Consider the following 16,009-nt stretch of genomic DNA (forward strand, 5'->3'; position numbering starts at 1 on the left):
CACACACACAGCCATAGCCACAGCCCCCCTCACCTTCACAAATTCCCACAACTCCCCCATACCTACTCCCCAACCACACAAAGTACCTGCATAATTTTGCATAATTTGAGGGGTTTTTGCACATAATTTTGAGTTTTTAAGCTGTGCAATTAAAATTGCTATTAATTGTGACTAATTTGTTTTTAATCGCACAACTAACTGCAATTAAATGTTTTAGCCACAGCCCCCCTCACCTTCACAAATTCCCACAACTCCCCCATACCTACTCCCCAACCACACAAAGTACCTGCATAATTTTGCATAATTTGAGGGGTTTTTGCACATAATTTTGAGTTTTTAAGCTGTGCAATTAAAATTGCTATTAATTGTGACTAATTTGTTTTTAATCGCACAACTAACTGCAATTAAATGTTTTAGATTTCAGGAGAAACCATAATACAGATCATCATAATGAATTTAGGAAGAAAAACTCAAGGGTGATATTTTATCCTACTCAAGAGAAAGATTATCATAGAAACAAGTTACATGACTTCAGTGCAGTATCTCACTAGCAGGGATTGGTAGCTTGTTCACTCAAAAATAGAAAGTTATACACTCTCAAACTTGTATCTGAAAAGACTGAACATTGAAATAAAAAAAGAGTAATGTAGGAAAACAGAATGAAAAACTGACCGCAAATACAGCAGTAAGCTTAAAAACTAAAGAGATTACAGTTTTAGTGAAAAGTGACCAAAAGTTAATGGACAACAATTACTACTTCAGCATGCTAATTACTCACTGCTTATGCATAAATGTCACAATACTGTCATCAGATATTTTTGGCCAACAGATGGATCAGAAAGTCTTTAAAGTAATAAGAAACTCATCGTCTTCCATTTCCTGATGTCAATTAAGTATTTTACTTGGAAAAATGGAAAAAGAATATGGATTTGTCCTTTTGGAGTGTCTTCTTGAAGGAATATATATGCTAGACCACTCTGTTCGGAAAATATTTATCTAAGCAGTGTAGGAAAGTAAATCTCTGTATCTTGTCCAATTCATAATTGTACCTGTTCCAAAACCATTTAAGATTTTCCGTCGACTTCAGTGGGGCTTGGATCATATCCATATACCATTTGTTTTTCTTACTGTGGCTAATGAATGGTAAGGGTGGAATAACATTTGAGACAGGGTTTGTGTTATGTCATCCTGAATTGCTGTACTTACAATGTGTCTTAAAATGACGTAATGGGTGTGCAGAGCATATGGATAAGTGTTGTTTTTAGCATTTTTATGACTTATATAAATACATTTCTTGTGATTAACTCTCAGGTTTCTGATTATTTAAAGACTAGTGAGAATCCCCCAGCAGTTCTAGAAGTTAATTTTGCTCTATTATTCCATTAACTGGTTTTAGATTTCGTTATTTCCATTCACATAACTAGCAAATTACTGAAAGCCATATGTTTCCCTTTGATAGTAGAATATACACAAAGGAATAAAACACTCCAAAAGCTTTTGACATGTAGCCATAGGGTTCTCTCCCTGAGCTGTGGGACTGGTAAGAAAACAAGCAGGGAGCAGGCATAATATGAAGAAAGGCTGAAATTACTTATAAAACCCTGGTTGGACAGAAGGAATATAGGTTTTCTGGTCCCTTTCTAGAATGAGGTCACTTAGCAATGACAAAACAGCTGAAGCCCTGCTTTACCACTACTGGCAATACACCGTGACCCTCTCCAAGACACGGATCCCAAGTGCAGCAGGAAAGTATTAATGCTGTTCCAAGCAGTGTTAACTACATGCATTAGGTGTAGCAGTGGAAACTTTTTGTGCTGTTAGTTCTTCCCCTCATCTAAGGCATTCCTTCTTTTTCCGAAGCACCCTTTTCAGCCATACAGATTTCTTAAGAAAAGGAGAGATGGTTTCATGGACTGGAGACTGCAAGAACAGCCTGAATAGCAAACTTTCCTTCAGAACAACCCAACAGTGGCTTTTGCTTCCTCCATTTCACACAAAAAAGTACTTGTAAGTTCTTTGTAGTGGAAAAAGAGATTGCATTTTTCTGCCTATTCTTCTGGTACATTCTAAGTCTTTTGAGTACAACACAGGTTACTCTCATAGACACACTGGTGACACTAAAGACACTGGAATAAGGCAGCAAGAAATATTACCTCTCGCATTAGCCTAAAATCATCACATACCCTGAAAATAGCTAAGAAATCAACAGTGATGTAACCTAACAACAAAGAAAGTTCAGGAATAGAGAAAGGATGCGTTTTTTTTGAAAGAGGGGCTAGCTGCTGATACACAAATGCCTTTATTATTAAAAATGAAGGGAAGGAAGAAATTAGTCTGGAGAGCTACAAAACATTTAAATTAGTAAAGATGAGGGGCGGGGGGAGGTGTAGAAAATGATGTCCCCCTTCACTGAATTCTAGTGGGGGGTTAGCACTTAACTCCTGGAGCTCCTTTGAAAATCTCCACACACATTTTTTTTTTTTTAGCATTTGCTTGGGTGGACAGGATGGGACAGGAATGTGTGGAGAGAAGTATGTAAATCCTTCAATGAGCTAAGTGCCCCTGGGCATGCAGGTTATTGTCAGGCCATGTTCTTTCTACTCCATTTATTTAGCTGCTCAAAAGACAAATGGCCTAAAGCCAAAGGTTATAAATATCTTCACGCTCTACCATTTTCTTAGGGCAAAAGACGATTCAACCTTCATATTAAGTTGGCCCTGTACTTTTCCTTACCATTCTGGCTAATCACAGCTATTTATGCAGAAGACTTCAATAACGTGGGTGCTGTTCACTAGGGACCATGCTGATTGCATCAGCTCTCACTGTTGATGCAACCAGCGTTGCATAACACTTCAAGAATAAGAAACAATATTTTATGCAACTGAGAAAGTCATTGTAGAAGTAGAAATGGAGGTGACATCCCCTGGTTAAGAATTAAAACAGAATCTCCTTGGGAGATGGCATTCAGTACCTCTTCATCTGAGGAGCAACATTTCCTTCTTAATACTGCCACCCAGTGAAAACAAATGGTTATATCTCTGAAAGTGAACTTGCTGAGTTTAAGAAGGACAATTTTGTATAAGACAGAAACAAGATGCAAAGGGTGCAACATTCACAGAATCATACCAAAATAGGGCTGGAAGGGACCTGAGGAGGTCATTTAGTCCAACCCCCCCCCCCCCCCCCCCCAACTCAAAGCAGGATTATCCTTATCTAAACCTTCCAATAGTAGTGTTTGCTTAACTTATTCTTAAAAACTAAACAAACAGCCCTCTTGTATAGCTACTAGGCAAGATGCACCAAAACTCTGAGAACACTAACTTGCCAGAAGTGAAGGAGGGGGACAAAAATACATCCTGCTGCTGTTTGTTACAATATAATTGAGATATTCCAGGAGAAGGACCATGCCCTCCACTACCCCAAATTGCAGAGGAAGGCAAAAACCTTCCTCTGCAATTAATTAATTGCATTAATTAATGCAATAATTAATTGCAATAAGATTAATGCAATATATAATTAATGCAATAAGATTAATGCTAACCTGAAAACAGGGTAAAATCCTGACCTTAAGCAAAGAAGAGAGACCCTCAAGAGCCTATGTTTTGTTTAGTCATAGCAGGAGCACTGACCTACTCCAGCCAAATCTATTATTCTAATAGTACCTTTGTCTGGTTTGAGCTCTAATTTATTTAGTTTGGGAACAGTGTTTTTTAACAGAGTGGCTAGAATCACAAAAACTGATATCACCAGGATTTGGGAAGGTTTGGATCTACATGCAGATATAAGCCAAGCCATGCTTCTCTCTAGATGTTAAGGGCCAGACTGCAGATACTAGGGCTGTGCAAAATTTTAGCACGCATTTCGTTTAGTTTTGGATTCGGACATTTCGGTGGCTGAAACACTGAATCCAAAACGAAACACAAGGTTCCGAAACATCTCCGAAACGAAACAGGCCATCCGAAACATTTCGGAAATGTTTCAAAACTATTCAGGTGTTTCCAAAACGTTTCAGATGTTTCAAGCTGTTTCGGAGGCAGGCTTGCAGGGGAAAAAGAAACTAAGAGGGAGGGGAAGAGGGGGGGATGGACTGCTCTGATATTGACATCTGTAGCTAGCCAGTGACAACGATCTGTCCCTGAAGTCCCTTCCAATCCCAGTGCTCTGGGGGAGGGACACAGAAGCAGCATATAAGGATGTTTGTGAACTGCTCTCTCGCATTTTGCAGCTGCATCTGTCTGTGTCTACAGCAGGAGCAGCAAAGGTTGAGAGCAGCATCTGTAAGCTTGCAGCTTAGTAGTACCTTGCTACCAAGTTGTAGCCATTGCCAATCCTTTCCTATTTATTTACCCTTGCCTACCCTTCCCCAAAAATCCTGTTATTTACTCTTCTTATTTTTTTCCCCCCAAACATAAAGAAAGCAGTGCTTTGCCTAGCAGTGACTCACCACAAGTGCACTGCAGGAAAGCACTCAATACACATACATTTATTACATACACACTCACACAGACGTACACAAAATATGAAGCATGCTGGAAAGATAGGTGCCAGGTGTTCTGGCCGGGGAGGGTGAAGGGGCAGAGGGAGAGCTGTAAGTCCTGCCTACCCCCCAAAAAAAAAATTAGGCGTAGACTCTTCCCTAGCACTAGCAGGCATGAGGCTTCCGGTACTGGTGGCAGCAAGGGGGTGGGACCAGTGCCTGCATCTGCACCCACTCCAATAATACCAGTCATTAATAACAATCCCCAGCACCACCAGTATGACAGTCTCCTCCCCTCTATTTCAGTTTCCAGCCTGAGCCTTTCAGCCCCTCCTCTGGCACTGGATCTGGAAGCAAGGTACCTAAGTGCCCTAGCAAAGAAATTCTGGGGTCCGAGGAGGAATCTGAGTTTATGCTTCACTCCCTTCAAAGTTCCCCTAGAGCCAGGTTTCCTTCCCCAAAAGGCAGTTTGGAGGAGGTTGACATTATGGTTGTGGAGGCAAGTGGCTCAGCTGAGTTGGCTCCTCCTATTGTTGTGTATCTGCCTGCTGAGAAGGGAGATCAGGCAGGATCCACACCTGCACTCCAGAAGTGAGGGGGCAGTGTGGTGTGGGATCATTTTGAGGTGGGAGATGATCCCAAGTATTCTACCTGCCTGCACTGCTGATCTAAGACCAGCCGGAGCAAGGAGGAGAAACACTACAGCACCACGGGGATGCTGATACATCTCAGGAGTCACCACCCCCTTGCCCTTGCTCCTCCTCAGCCTGGTACCAGTGGAAGCATGCCCAAAAAGAAGTCCCCCTCTTGCTCCAAAGCCCCCGTCCCCCTGAAGCAGAGGCAGGGCACCCTGGAACAGTGGGGAAAAGGCAGGCACACAGCGGGGCGCATTGCAAAGGTGAGCAAGATCACCCAGAGCAATGGGGAGATGCTTGCTCTGGATGGCCAGTCCTTCTCCCTAGTTGAGTGGCCAGGGTTCAGGCAGTTCATGGTGCTCATGGCCCCATCCTACCAAGTGCCTGCATGCACCACCTTCAGCATGAGCGGGATGGTGGGCCCCTCCCTATATGAGGCCTCCAGGGAATACTTGAGGAAGGAGCTGCACAAGGCAGGTCTGCAGGTAGCCTTGAACTTCATCTCAGACATCTGGAGCAGCTGGGGTGGAGATCCTACCTACCGCTCCCTCACAGGGCACTGGTGTCATCAGTCAGGCTGTTGGTGGGCTCTCCTTGAAGCAGAGGTGATGGACAAGTCCCACATGATAAAGGAGATCATGGGGGCCATGAACCGCATGGTGCAGGGGTGGCTCGTTGGGCACGGTGAGCTCACCTTGCGGGTTCATGCTTACCGACAATGGGGCCAACATGGTCAAGGCAATCCGTGATGCCCTCTTTTTTGGCATCTGCTTTGTGGCACACAAGTTCCACCTCATAGTCAGAGACACCTTGGAGGGGGACAGGACTGGCAGTGATAGCACCATCACAACCAGCCAGCTCACTTCAAAAATGTAGGAAGGTGATGGGCTACTTCTACCGCAGCATCAAGTGGGGCAAGATGCTGTGGAACAAACAGGCAGAGCTGAGCATCCCACAGCACAAAATCATAAAGGATGTGGAAACTCAGTGGAACTCCACATACCTCATGCTGGAAAGGCTGGTGGAGCAACAGAAGGCCATCCATGAGATGGCCTTGCTCGGGGATATTGGAATCAGCGGCCTGCTTAGCAAAACAGAGTGGGATACCATCTCCCAGGTCTTGGTGGTCCTCAAGCCATTCCTTGAGGCCACCAAGACTGTCAGCTCTGGTGATAGCCTCCATAGCCAGGTGATCCCCATAGTGAGAGAACTTGAAAACCAAATGGAGAGGTTCCAGGGGCTCAATGTTCCTGGCTGGGGAAAGCCGCTGTCACCAGAGATGCAGGCACTGGTGAAGTGGCTGAGAGAGGGCATCAAGAAACGGCTGGATCCACTGCGGTTCAGTACAGTCCACGTGCTGGTGGCCATGTGCAACCTGAAGGTGAAGGGGAGTGTGTGCATCAGCAAAACCCTGGATCACTGGACGGAGGTGCTGGTGAACAGAGTTCAGTAGACAGAAGGGCACAGGTGGGGGGACGTGAAAGAGGGGGATCCACTTTTCCATGCCAGCACTCCCAGCAGCAGCCAGTCTCCTCCACGACAGGAGCTGCCAGTGTGGGCCAGGGGCATGGCTTCAATGGTGGGGTCCAGATGCACCAGACCACAGCATTGGGCAGGTAGTGCTGAGGCCTCAGTGGCTACATATGTTGCTGAGGACGTGGAGCTGCTGGACTGCGACCCCTTCGCCTACTGGGCAGGCTGCAGCCAGATGTTCCTGGGCAACTGTGCCCAGATCCTGCCACACCTGTCCTGTCCCCTGATTTAGTGTTCCACGCGGGAGGGTGTTCAGCATTGCTGGGGATGTTGTGACACCCCACCGCACCTCCTTGGATCCTGGTTTGGTGGAGCAGCTGATGTTCCTCAAGGTGAACCTCCCGCTGCTGGGGTTTCCCAAGCTCCACCTACAGATGGATTAAGTGCCACCCGCCTCACTCTGTCTGCACCTATTTCTGTTTTGTTTGTTTTTTTAACCATCTAATGCCTCACTCTCTGAGTTGGAAGCAGCACTCACTGCATCACCAGCCAGCAGGGGAAGAACATCTCCCTGCTGAGCTCCCGTGCCAGGATGAACTTGAAGATATGGGCCGGAGCTATGAAGAAGGTGGAGGCCCCAGGTCCTGAGCATGACCTAATATTGCACCCTGCCAGGGCTGGGAGGCCTGGTGGGACTGCTGGTGGCATGGCAGCCCTAGGAAATGCCAGGACTGAGGACCTCCCTGGTGAAAGGTGGGTAGGAGGCGCCTTAACCTCCAGCCACCACATGCACGCATGCAGTCCTGCCTGGGGAAAGCCCAGACTCTTAAGATCTTTGACAGGCCTGAGGTTTGCTGGTTGCAATGGAACTGTGAGGCTCCAGGTGAGCTACCTGGGGTCCCATCGGTGAGGCATGGGCTTTTGGGTTTAAAACCCTTCGTCAGGCTGAGGAAGCATCTAGTTGGTGTGTGTGCTCTTTACTATTCCTTCCATCCAGGGAGAAGCCAGAAACTGGCATACAATGCAGGTAAGAAAGCAGGTCAGTGAAAATGGAAATGGAGTCATCATGGGGTGAGACAGGCTGGGGGGATAGGGGGGAAGAGGGATGTAGCAGGTAAAAGTGGAGAGGTACCTGGGGAGTCCGATGTCAGGCAATGGGTATTAAACAGGGTGTGGGGATGGAAGGGGGATGTAGCAGGTAAAAGTGGAGAGGTGCCTGCTACCTGGGGAGTTAGATGCCAGGCAGCTTGTAGTGTGTCATAAATCCAATGTCTATATTTAGTCCATGACTTTTTTGTATCCAGGAGGTTGATGAAGTGAAGTTCATGGGCCCGTCTGTGAAAAGTGATTTGTAAATTCCCTTTGAGGATCAGGACTGAGAGAGTGGAGACAGAGTGGTTTTCTTATGAGAAATGTGCCCCCACAGGTAGTTGGGTATTCTTATCTGTAATAGATTCTGGTCTGCAGTTTGTGGGGGTACTGGAGATATGTTGGCAGATTTTGCATTGCTTGTCATGGCATGGTCTGGATCCATTCAGTGTGTTTTGGGCTGTAGGAAGTTGGCTTCTGGTGATGAGTTAGCAACGTTCAGGGTTTGTTTGAATTTACAAATCATATTTCACAGACGGGCTTATGAACTTCACCTTCATCAGCCTCCTAGATACAGAAACTCATGGACTCAATATAGACATTGGATTTATGACACACTACAAGCTGCCTGGCATCTAACTCCCCAGGTAGCAGGCACCTCTCCACTTTTACCTGCTACATCCCCCTTCCATCCCCACACCCTGTTTAATACCCATTGATGCCTCAATTCACATTTTCACTGACTGGCTTTCTTGCCTGCATTACATGCCAGCTTCTGGCTTCTTTACCATCTTTCCATTCAGGAAGAGCACACAACCACCAAAGATGCTTCCTCAGCCTGACGAAGGGTTTTTAAATCTGAAAGCTTGCAAAAGAAGAATTTCTCCACCTATTCCGTTGGTCTAATAAAAGATATCAGATTGACACAGGACACCCACAGTCCAGTGGGTGGTGAATTGGCTACAGGGTCGCACCCAGAGAGTCATAGTGGATGGGTCGGTATCGACCTGGAAGCGTGTGGGCAGTGGGGTCCCGCAGGGCTCAGTCCTTGGACCGATACTCTTCAATATCTTCATCAGCGACTTGGACGAGGGAGTGAAGTGTACTCTGTCCAAGTTTGCAGATGACACAAAACTGTGGGGACAAGTGGACACGCCAGAGGGCAGGGAACAACTACAAGCAGACAGACCTGGACAGTTTGGACATATGGGCGGAAAACAACAGAATGCAATTCAACAAGGAGAAATGCAAAGTGCTGCACCTAGGGAGGAAAAATGTCCAGCATACCTACTGCCTAGGAAATTACCTGCTTGGTGGAACGGAAGTGGAAAGGGATCTTGGAGTCCTAGTGGACTCCAAGATGAACATGAGTCGTCAGTGTGACGAAGCCATCAGAAAAGCTAACGGCACTTTATTGTGCATCAGCAGATGCATGGCGAACAGAACCAAGGAGGTGATACTCCCCTCTATCGGGCGCAGGTCAGACTGCAGTTGGAGTACTGCGTGCAGTTTTGGGCGCCACACTTCAAGAGGGATGTGGATAACCTGGAGAGGGTCCAGAGAAGGCCACACGTATGGTTAAGGGCTTGCAGGCCAAGCCCTATGAGGAGAGACTAGGGTACCTGGACCTCTTCAGCCTCCGCAAGAGAAGGTTGAGAGGCGACCTTGTGGCTGCCTATAAGTTCATCACAGGGGCACAGAAGGAAATTGGTGAGGTTTTGTTCACCAAGGCACCCCTGGGAGTTACAAGAAATAATGGCCACAAGCTAGCAGAGAGCAGACTTAGACTAGACATTAGGAAGAACTTCTTCGCAGTTAGAGTGGCCAAGGTCTGGAATGGGCTCACAAGGGAGGTGGTGCTCTCCCCTACCCACTCTTTCCTGCCTATGTAGGGGATCGGACTCGATGATCTATTAAGGTCCCTTCCGACCCTAGCATCTATGAATCTATGACAAGAACCTTGTCTGGGCTACCTCCTTACACCAGCACTGCTACAACCTACACCCCCTAACGTATACAAGTGGCACGAGTTTCGCCTGCAGCAGTTTGAGGTGAAGTTTCACTGAAACCCCTGTACCACTCTGCCTGAAACCTAGCAAGCCTTCCTCATGCCTGCATGAGGGGCTATGTATATGGCAGGAGAGGAGCTGAGGGTGGCCATTGTCTGGGCTACCTCCTTACACCAGCACTGCTACAACCTACACCCCCTAACGTATACAAGTGGCACGAGTTTCGCCTGCAGCAGTTTGAGGTGAAGTTTCACTGAAACCCCTGTACCACTCTGCCTGAAACCTAGCAAGCCTTCCTCATGCCTGCATGAGGGGCTATGTATATGGCAGGAGAGGAGCTGAGGGTGGCCATTTAATGCCCTGCTCTTAGAGCTGGAGGCAGCAATTTAGTTTCTCACCAGTCAGCAGGGGAAGAACATCTCTCTGCTGAGCTCCCATGCCAGGAACAACTTGGAGGTATAAAGCCAGGGGCTATTTGGATGGAGGAGGAGGCCCTGCATCATCCTCACCATCACATAAAACTGCACCCTGCCAGGGTAGGGAGGCCTGGGTGGGACTGCCTGTGACGCAGCAGCCCCAGGAAATGCTAGGACCATGAAACTTCCTGGTGAAAGGTGGGTAGGAGGCACCTGATAACCTCTAACCACCACACATTCCTGGCGGGGGAAAGTCCAGACCTGTAAGATCTTTGAGAGACCTGAGGCTTACTGGTTGGAGTGGAGTTGTGAGGGTGAGAGCAGGGGCTACCATGCCTGCAGTTTTCACCCTGCTGTGCCTTACACACACACACACACAGAGTCACACGTCACAAGTTTTGCTTCTCAGCACCTTGAGGTACAGTTTCCCAGAAACCCCTGCACTTTTCTCCTTGAAACCTCGCAGGCTTTGTGGCATCAGAAGGGGCTACCATGCCTGCTGTTTTCATCTGAATCAGGCACAAAATGACAAGGCTATAGGCAGTTTTGTGATTCCCCACTACAGCCTATGACCGAAACACTGAAACACCATTAAAATTCCAAAACAGTTTCAGCCAAAACAAAATGGGACAGTGATTCGAAACACAAACGAATCACTGTCCCTCTGAAACGCCGAATCCAGAATGAAACACAGGCATTTCGCACAGCCCTAGTGGATACTGCACGTGCATAGCTAAGAAATGTCTTACCTGAGTAGACCCCAGGGGCTACTAGTGGGAAAAACTGTGCATCTATAACTGACATGACTAACTGATAATGCAGGATTCACAGTCTGGCACTACAAAAGCAAATCTAACATAAAACATACTACAGTTCTTTACAGAAGCACCAGGGAGGCAACAGAATTTGTTCTCCACTTTCTAATAGATTAGACTCTTCAAACTCAGGAAAATTTCAGTAACAGTGAACTAAAATTAAAATTATTCACTTCAAGTTTACCCCTATATAGTGATAACCCAGCAACTGAATGAGATTGGTCATCTTCTTTGAGCTGGTCACCACAGACAGGCTGATGACTGGACAGAAACTGACGACTGATAACTACTACTGGACACTTGGCACCGTTATTGACCATGTAGGGCCTATTTTGGAGTCTCAAGTAGTTAATTCAGCAGCACATTTTATGAAAACTAAATTCACTTCAAAACTAAATGTAAAGCCAAACAATGTATTTAGTCTTCATTTTCCTTGATCAACCAGAGATTCGAGGAAAGAAACTGTCCTTGGAAGGCATCTACTGTGATTTTCTCTACAACTGGAATTGTTACATTTTAGTCTCACTTTCTGTTTTAGAAATACCTAAGAATTGCATATCTGTAACAGATATAACTACCTGAGAATATAAGATTCACAATCTGGCACCACAAAAGCAAATCTCAGAAAGAAAGTTTGTTTCAATGTGTGGAATAGGGAGACATTTAAAGTTTTAAAAAATGACACATCATCATGAATTCTTTTAATAGTCACCATTTTAATATTAATTAGAACAAACTGTTTTGCTCTTAATGAGCATGTTCCACAGGAATTTCATGGAAATTTACCACTAATAATTGTCAACCTGTTTGAAAAAGTTATTGGAAAACATTATTATTAGGGATGGTGGTGATTAAGCTAAAATGAGGGTTAAATTAGGAAGCACATTAATTACTAACTAGTCATTTTCTTGGTAGAAACCATTAACATGTTCAAATATGTAGAGCTTCCTGCCGTAACTTGGGTGAGCCTCTTTTCCCCTAATTTTTTTACCCTCCTTATCTATTATTATTCTTTCCTTAAATTACAGCTTTTCAGTGAACAGCCCAAAGCATCATTTATTGCTTGAGGTATTTTAACGAAGGACATATTTGCTTTACATTAATTTCCTTTCATAACATTAAAATGTATTTGGAACTACAGGCAACCCCCACTTAGTGCTCTTAATTGGTTTCTGAAAAACCGAGCGTTAAGCGAAACGGGCATTAAGCGAAACCAAAAGTATTTGATGACCCAAGATGGTGACCTCAATTGTTTTTGATGGCAACTGCGCGCATTATAATGAAACTCACTGAGCGCCAAGTGAAATCAGGTATCAATTTAAAATGAGCGTCATAGCGAAATAGCGCTAAGCAAAACAGCGTTAAGCAGGGGTTGCTTGTATGTGCACATTACAGAATGCACTCAAGTCTCTCAGTTTTCAGGTTTCCACTACTCCACAGCTATGGCAATATACAAAGGATGGGTTCTTGGCCTAGAAGACCCAGAGAACTAAGCTAAGCTCAGAAGCCCATAAGTGGCTTGCTTACTTCTTCACTGAGATGTAGACACAAGTGACTACCTCATGGTCACCTAGTGTTCTACCTTTTTTGATTTTTCTGGAATGAAGAAGAGGGAATGAGGACAAAAGTAGATAAAACATTTTTGGGAAGCAGGAACAAGCCAAGTTAGAACCATTGTTAAGGTGTTAATCCTACTTAGAAGTATTACGCTCTGTTCAAAGACTCAGATTTGAGGAGTATGTCAGAACACAGCCAGCTTAAAATTTATTTCTTTTGAACTACTTGATGCAAACACCTAGAACCACATAGACTACAATGCTGGAAAACAGGATTAGTCCTTCCATGCACTGTGATTGCATCTAAGAGTGTTCAAGGGGATAATGCTGATTTGTCATTTGTTTTAGTTCTTTGGGGCACGGATAATCTCTTACTATGTGCTTGTATAATGATTAGCACAATACAATTCTGTCACCCTATTTCTATTACTAATCCCACCCAGATCTTTTACAGCACTTTTCATCAGTAGATCACAATGTGCTTTGTAGAAAAGCATCATTTACCATATTACAATCATAGAGAGGCAATATGAATTGCAGACCAGGGGCACAGCCAGGGAATACGACCTATATCTCCTGAGTTCTAGCTTTTCTATAAAGAATAGAGTACATCTGCCAGAGTAGATTTTCAAAGTTGTTTCCTATTTCATTTTTCAGAGGCTAAGCCTTTCTGAAAATCTCCCAAGCTGTCTCCTTTTTAAAAACCTCATTATTAACAATAGTCAAAAGCAAGTAAGAGAGCATTTACCTGTGCAAAACGTTCAGCATTTCTGTTAACTGTGAACTGGTATGTCATGTTAGGAAACTGAATGCTGACAGGAAGAATGGAAACATTGAAGTGGAGCATCAGTGATCTTTCAGGGCCATTAAACTCTGTGTCATTCACCAGAACATCCAACTGGAAGGAACGGTTCTCTGAGACTGAAATATTTTTATCCAGTACCAGTTCTGCAAAAAAGAAGAATGGCCTTTCACATATCCACAATAGCTGTAAGTGCAACTTTTAGGTAATGCAAATCCCAACAAAAATATAAATATAAAATCTATTTATCAGCTAATGGCATCCAAGAAGGTTGGATTAGAACTGGAAATATAAAGATGTTTCCATTCTGTACATTAATGGTACATGCCACATATTAGAAAGATGTGTAAACAAGTACCTTACAATTACATTCATATTATCAGAACCTCCTGGCTGATTAGTGCATAGAGCTGTAAGTCCAGACAATTGCAAACAACTTATTTGGTTGTTTGAAGAAAGAGACCTTACTGTATTCATGCAGAGTTCCCCTCACTTGGCTACCATTTGGGCTGAAACGGATTTCATGGAAGAGGTGCTCCACACGAAATGTTTCATTTATCCAGGGATCAGCTGTAATGATGGTTCCTGTGTACTTCTTCCTGCTGCTTTCAAGAGGGTAAATAGGTGTAGTGTCTGCATCACATACTGTCAGTGCTGCTACAGCCGTTCCCTGTAAAACATGAACAAAAACTGCTGATGGGCCACATTGATTTTTTTCCTGATCTGCTTTGAAAAGAAAATCCTGACCAAAAAAAGCTCCCTAACAGAGTACAAGAATCTACTTCCATTCAAATTCTTCCTAGTTCATTGAAACACCATGGGCAGCATGTTAGGAACACTATTATATACCAGTTTGGAAAGCTATACTTTTGCAACTGCAATTTATAAAGCCAATTAGTTGTGTATCTCAATTCCATATCAATAATCCCCAATTGGTCAACCATCCAACTAGAATTTTACCAAGCCAGTGGGCTGGTGGAGAGAGAGGAAAAACCCAGATTCCCCAAATTTAAATGATTCCAGACTTCACAGCAGGAGTAAACTCTAACAGAACTTTGCAGCCAAACTATATCTTTAAATAAGCACAAGGGCTAGGGACAGAAGTTACGCATAAACTGGTATAAGTGATTGGAAACCAGTTCAAATCTGTAACACAATAGACGTTCAGTGCACAAAAACTGCTTTCAAAATGGCCAAAGCCAGTAGAAGATAAACCTGGATGTATGTAGTATTAGCCTTAACTGATTTAGGTTAAATCGGTTTACTGAACTTTCCAGACCCCCTCCAGATTCAAGCTAATTCATAGTCCCTCAGCATCCAAGGATGCTTTGCACCTCCCTCTCTGTAAACCCCCTCCCTTGCAGGTTGGGCAGGTTAGCCTTGGCCCAAGCTGTCTGCTCCAGTGGAGCAGGGAGGTATGATCTGGCACCTCCTGGCTTCTGGCCTGGGCCACTGCAGGCATGTGGCTGCATTTCTGAAATGAAAAGCGAGCATCTGTTCACTTGCTCATAGGTTCAATCTATGCAGCTTAGACTAACCTGTGAAGATTGAATCAATTCATTTTACTGTCTGTATTTAGCCAAGGAGACTCATAGAATAACAAAGAAAGTATTGAATATGGCACTGATCACTGGTGATAATTTACCATGCTCTCTCCACAATCTCACACAGGTCCAGATTTTTTTGCTGTGGTATGTGATGTAATGAGCAGAAGGGATCTAGTTACTGATACCCAAGTCTCTGTCTCTCTACAGGAGGTGTCAGGTAGGAGGGTATGTGTGCTCATAAGTCAGATATAATGGCCCTTGTGGCAGTACACCTCTGGGTGCCTGCTACTTTAAGGGCTGGAGACAGGCAGCTGGCAGGTGCTTGATTAGGGAAGCCATCTTAGGACCCAGCACACACAGGCTGGGGGAGCAGTCGGCTGCTAGCAGCTGAGGAAGTAACACCAGCCAGCTGAACTACTGCTCCTGGAACAACTTGGAGGTGAGGGCAGGAGCAATGGGGAGGTTTGGAGGCTCCTGGTCCTGGGCATGACCTGAAACTGCACCCTGCCGGGGAAGGGTGGCCTGGCAGAACTGTTTGTGCAGAACAACCCCCAAGAAATGCCAGGTCAATTACCTCCCTGGTGAAAGGCGGGTAGGGGCGCCTTAACCCCAGCCCCCACTCTTCAGTGAGAAATCATCAACTTGTGAGAGTGGGGCGAAGTGCAAGAGGCCCCTATGAGAGGGGGGTGGAGTGAGTGTGAGTGTGTAAGAGGCCCAACAGTGGAATTAGTTTGTCCCGGCCTGAAACCAGGGAGCAATACCAATCTGGATGCCATCTGTGAGGCATGGGCTACAGTGTAGGGCAAGTACAGAGTTGTGGATAGTGCCCCCTGGCATCAGGGCATCATAATGGGCAGCCTTCCATTTAGTAAACTGGTGTTCTATACCATCAAGTCGTGGCAGGAGAGACTGGGTGAACTACACTACTCAGACAGGTGGGTGGGCCAATGTGAGACCCGGCCCCGGGATGGCCCCCTGTCACAGCCATTTACCATCTGATTGCTTTCCCAGTGTTAGCAAAGTTGTCAGCTGACCAGATGAGGCTGAATATGCTACAATATACAAGAGAGGGTGAGCCTTGACATGAGCAGTCCCAGTACCTAACATCTTCAGTTCTATTTCTGCACCTTGGGATTTTTTAAAGAAACGTGACTCTCTAGTTTACAGAACATAGCCAAGGTATCAGGGAA

At 45.1% G+C, this 16,009-nt stretch overlaps 1 protein-coding gene across 1 annotated transcript in view; it reads right to left on the reverse strand.

Moving 5' to 3' along the window:
• The window catches only part of RET (ret proto-oncogene), a 90,495-nt gene that overhangs the window by 52,709 nt on the left and 21,777 nt on the right, over window positions 1–16,009 (reverse strand). Inside the window, exons 5-6 of the mRNA XM_006018488.2 lie at window positions 13,741–13,942; window positions 13,219–13,418 (exon numbers count right to left, since the gene is read on the reverse strand). Of these exons, the coding sequence (XP_006018550.1) occupies window positions 13,219–13,418; window positions 13,741–13,942 (402 nt within the window). The remainder of the gene's footprint in view (window positions 1–13,218; window positions 13,419–13,740; window positions 13,943–16,009) is intronic.

The sequence above is a fragment of the Alligator sinensis genome, unplaced genomic scaffold (genome assembly GCF_000455745.1).
Source record: "Alligator sinensis unplaced genomic scaffold, ASM45574v1 scaffold188_1, whole genome shotgun sequence".
Lineage (NCBI taxonomy): Eukaryota > Metazoa > Chordata > Crocodylia > Alligatoridae > Alligator > Alligator sinensis.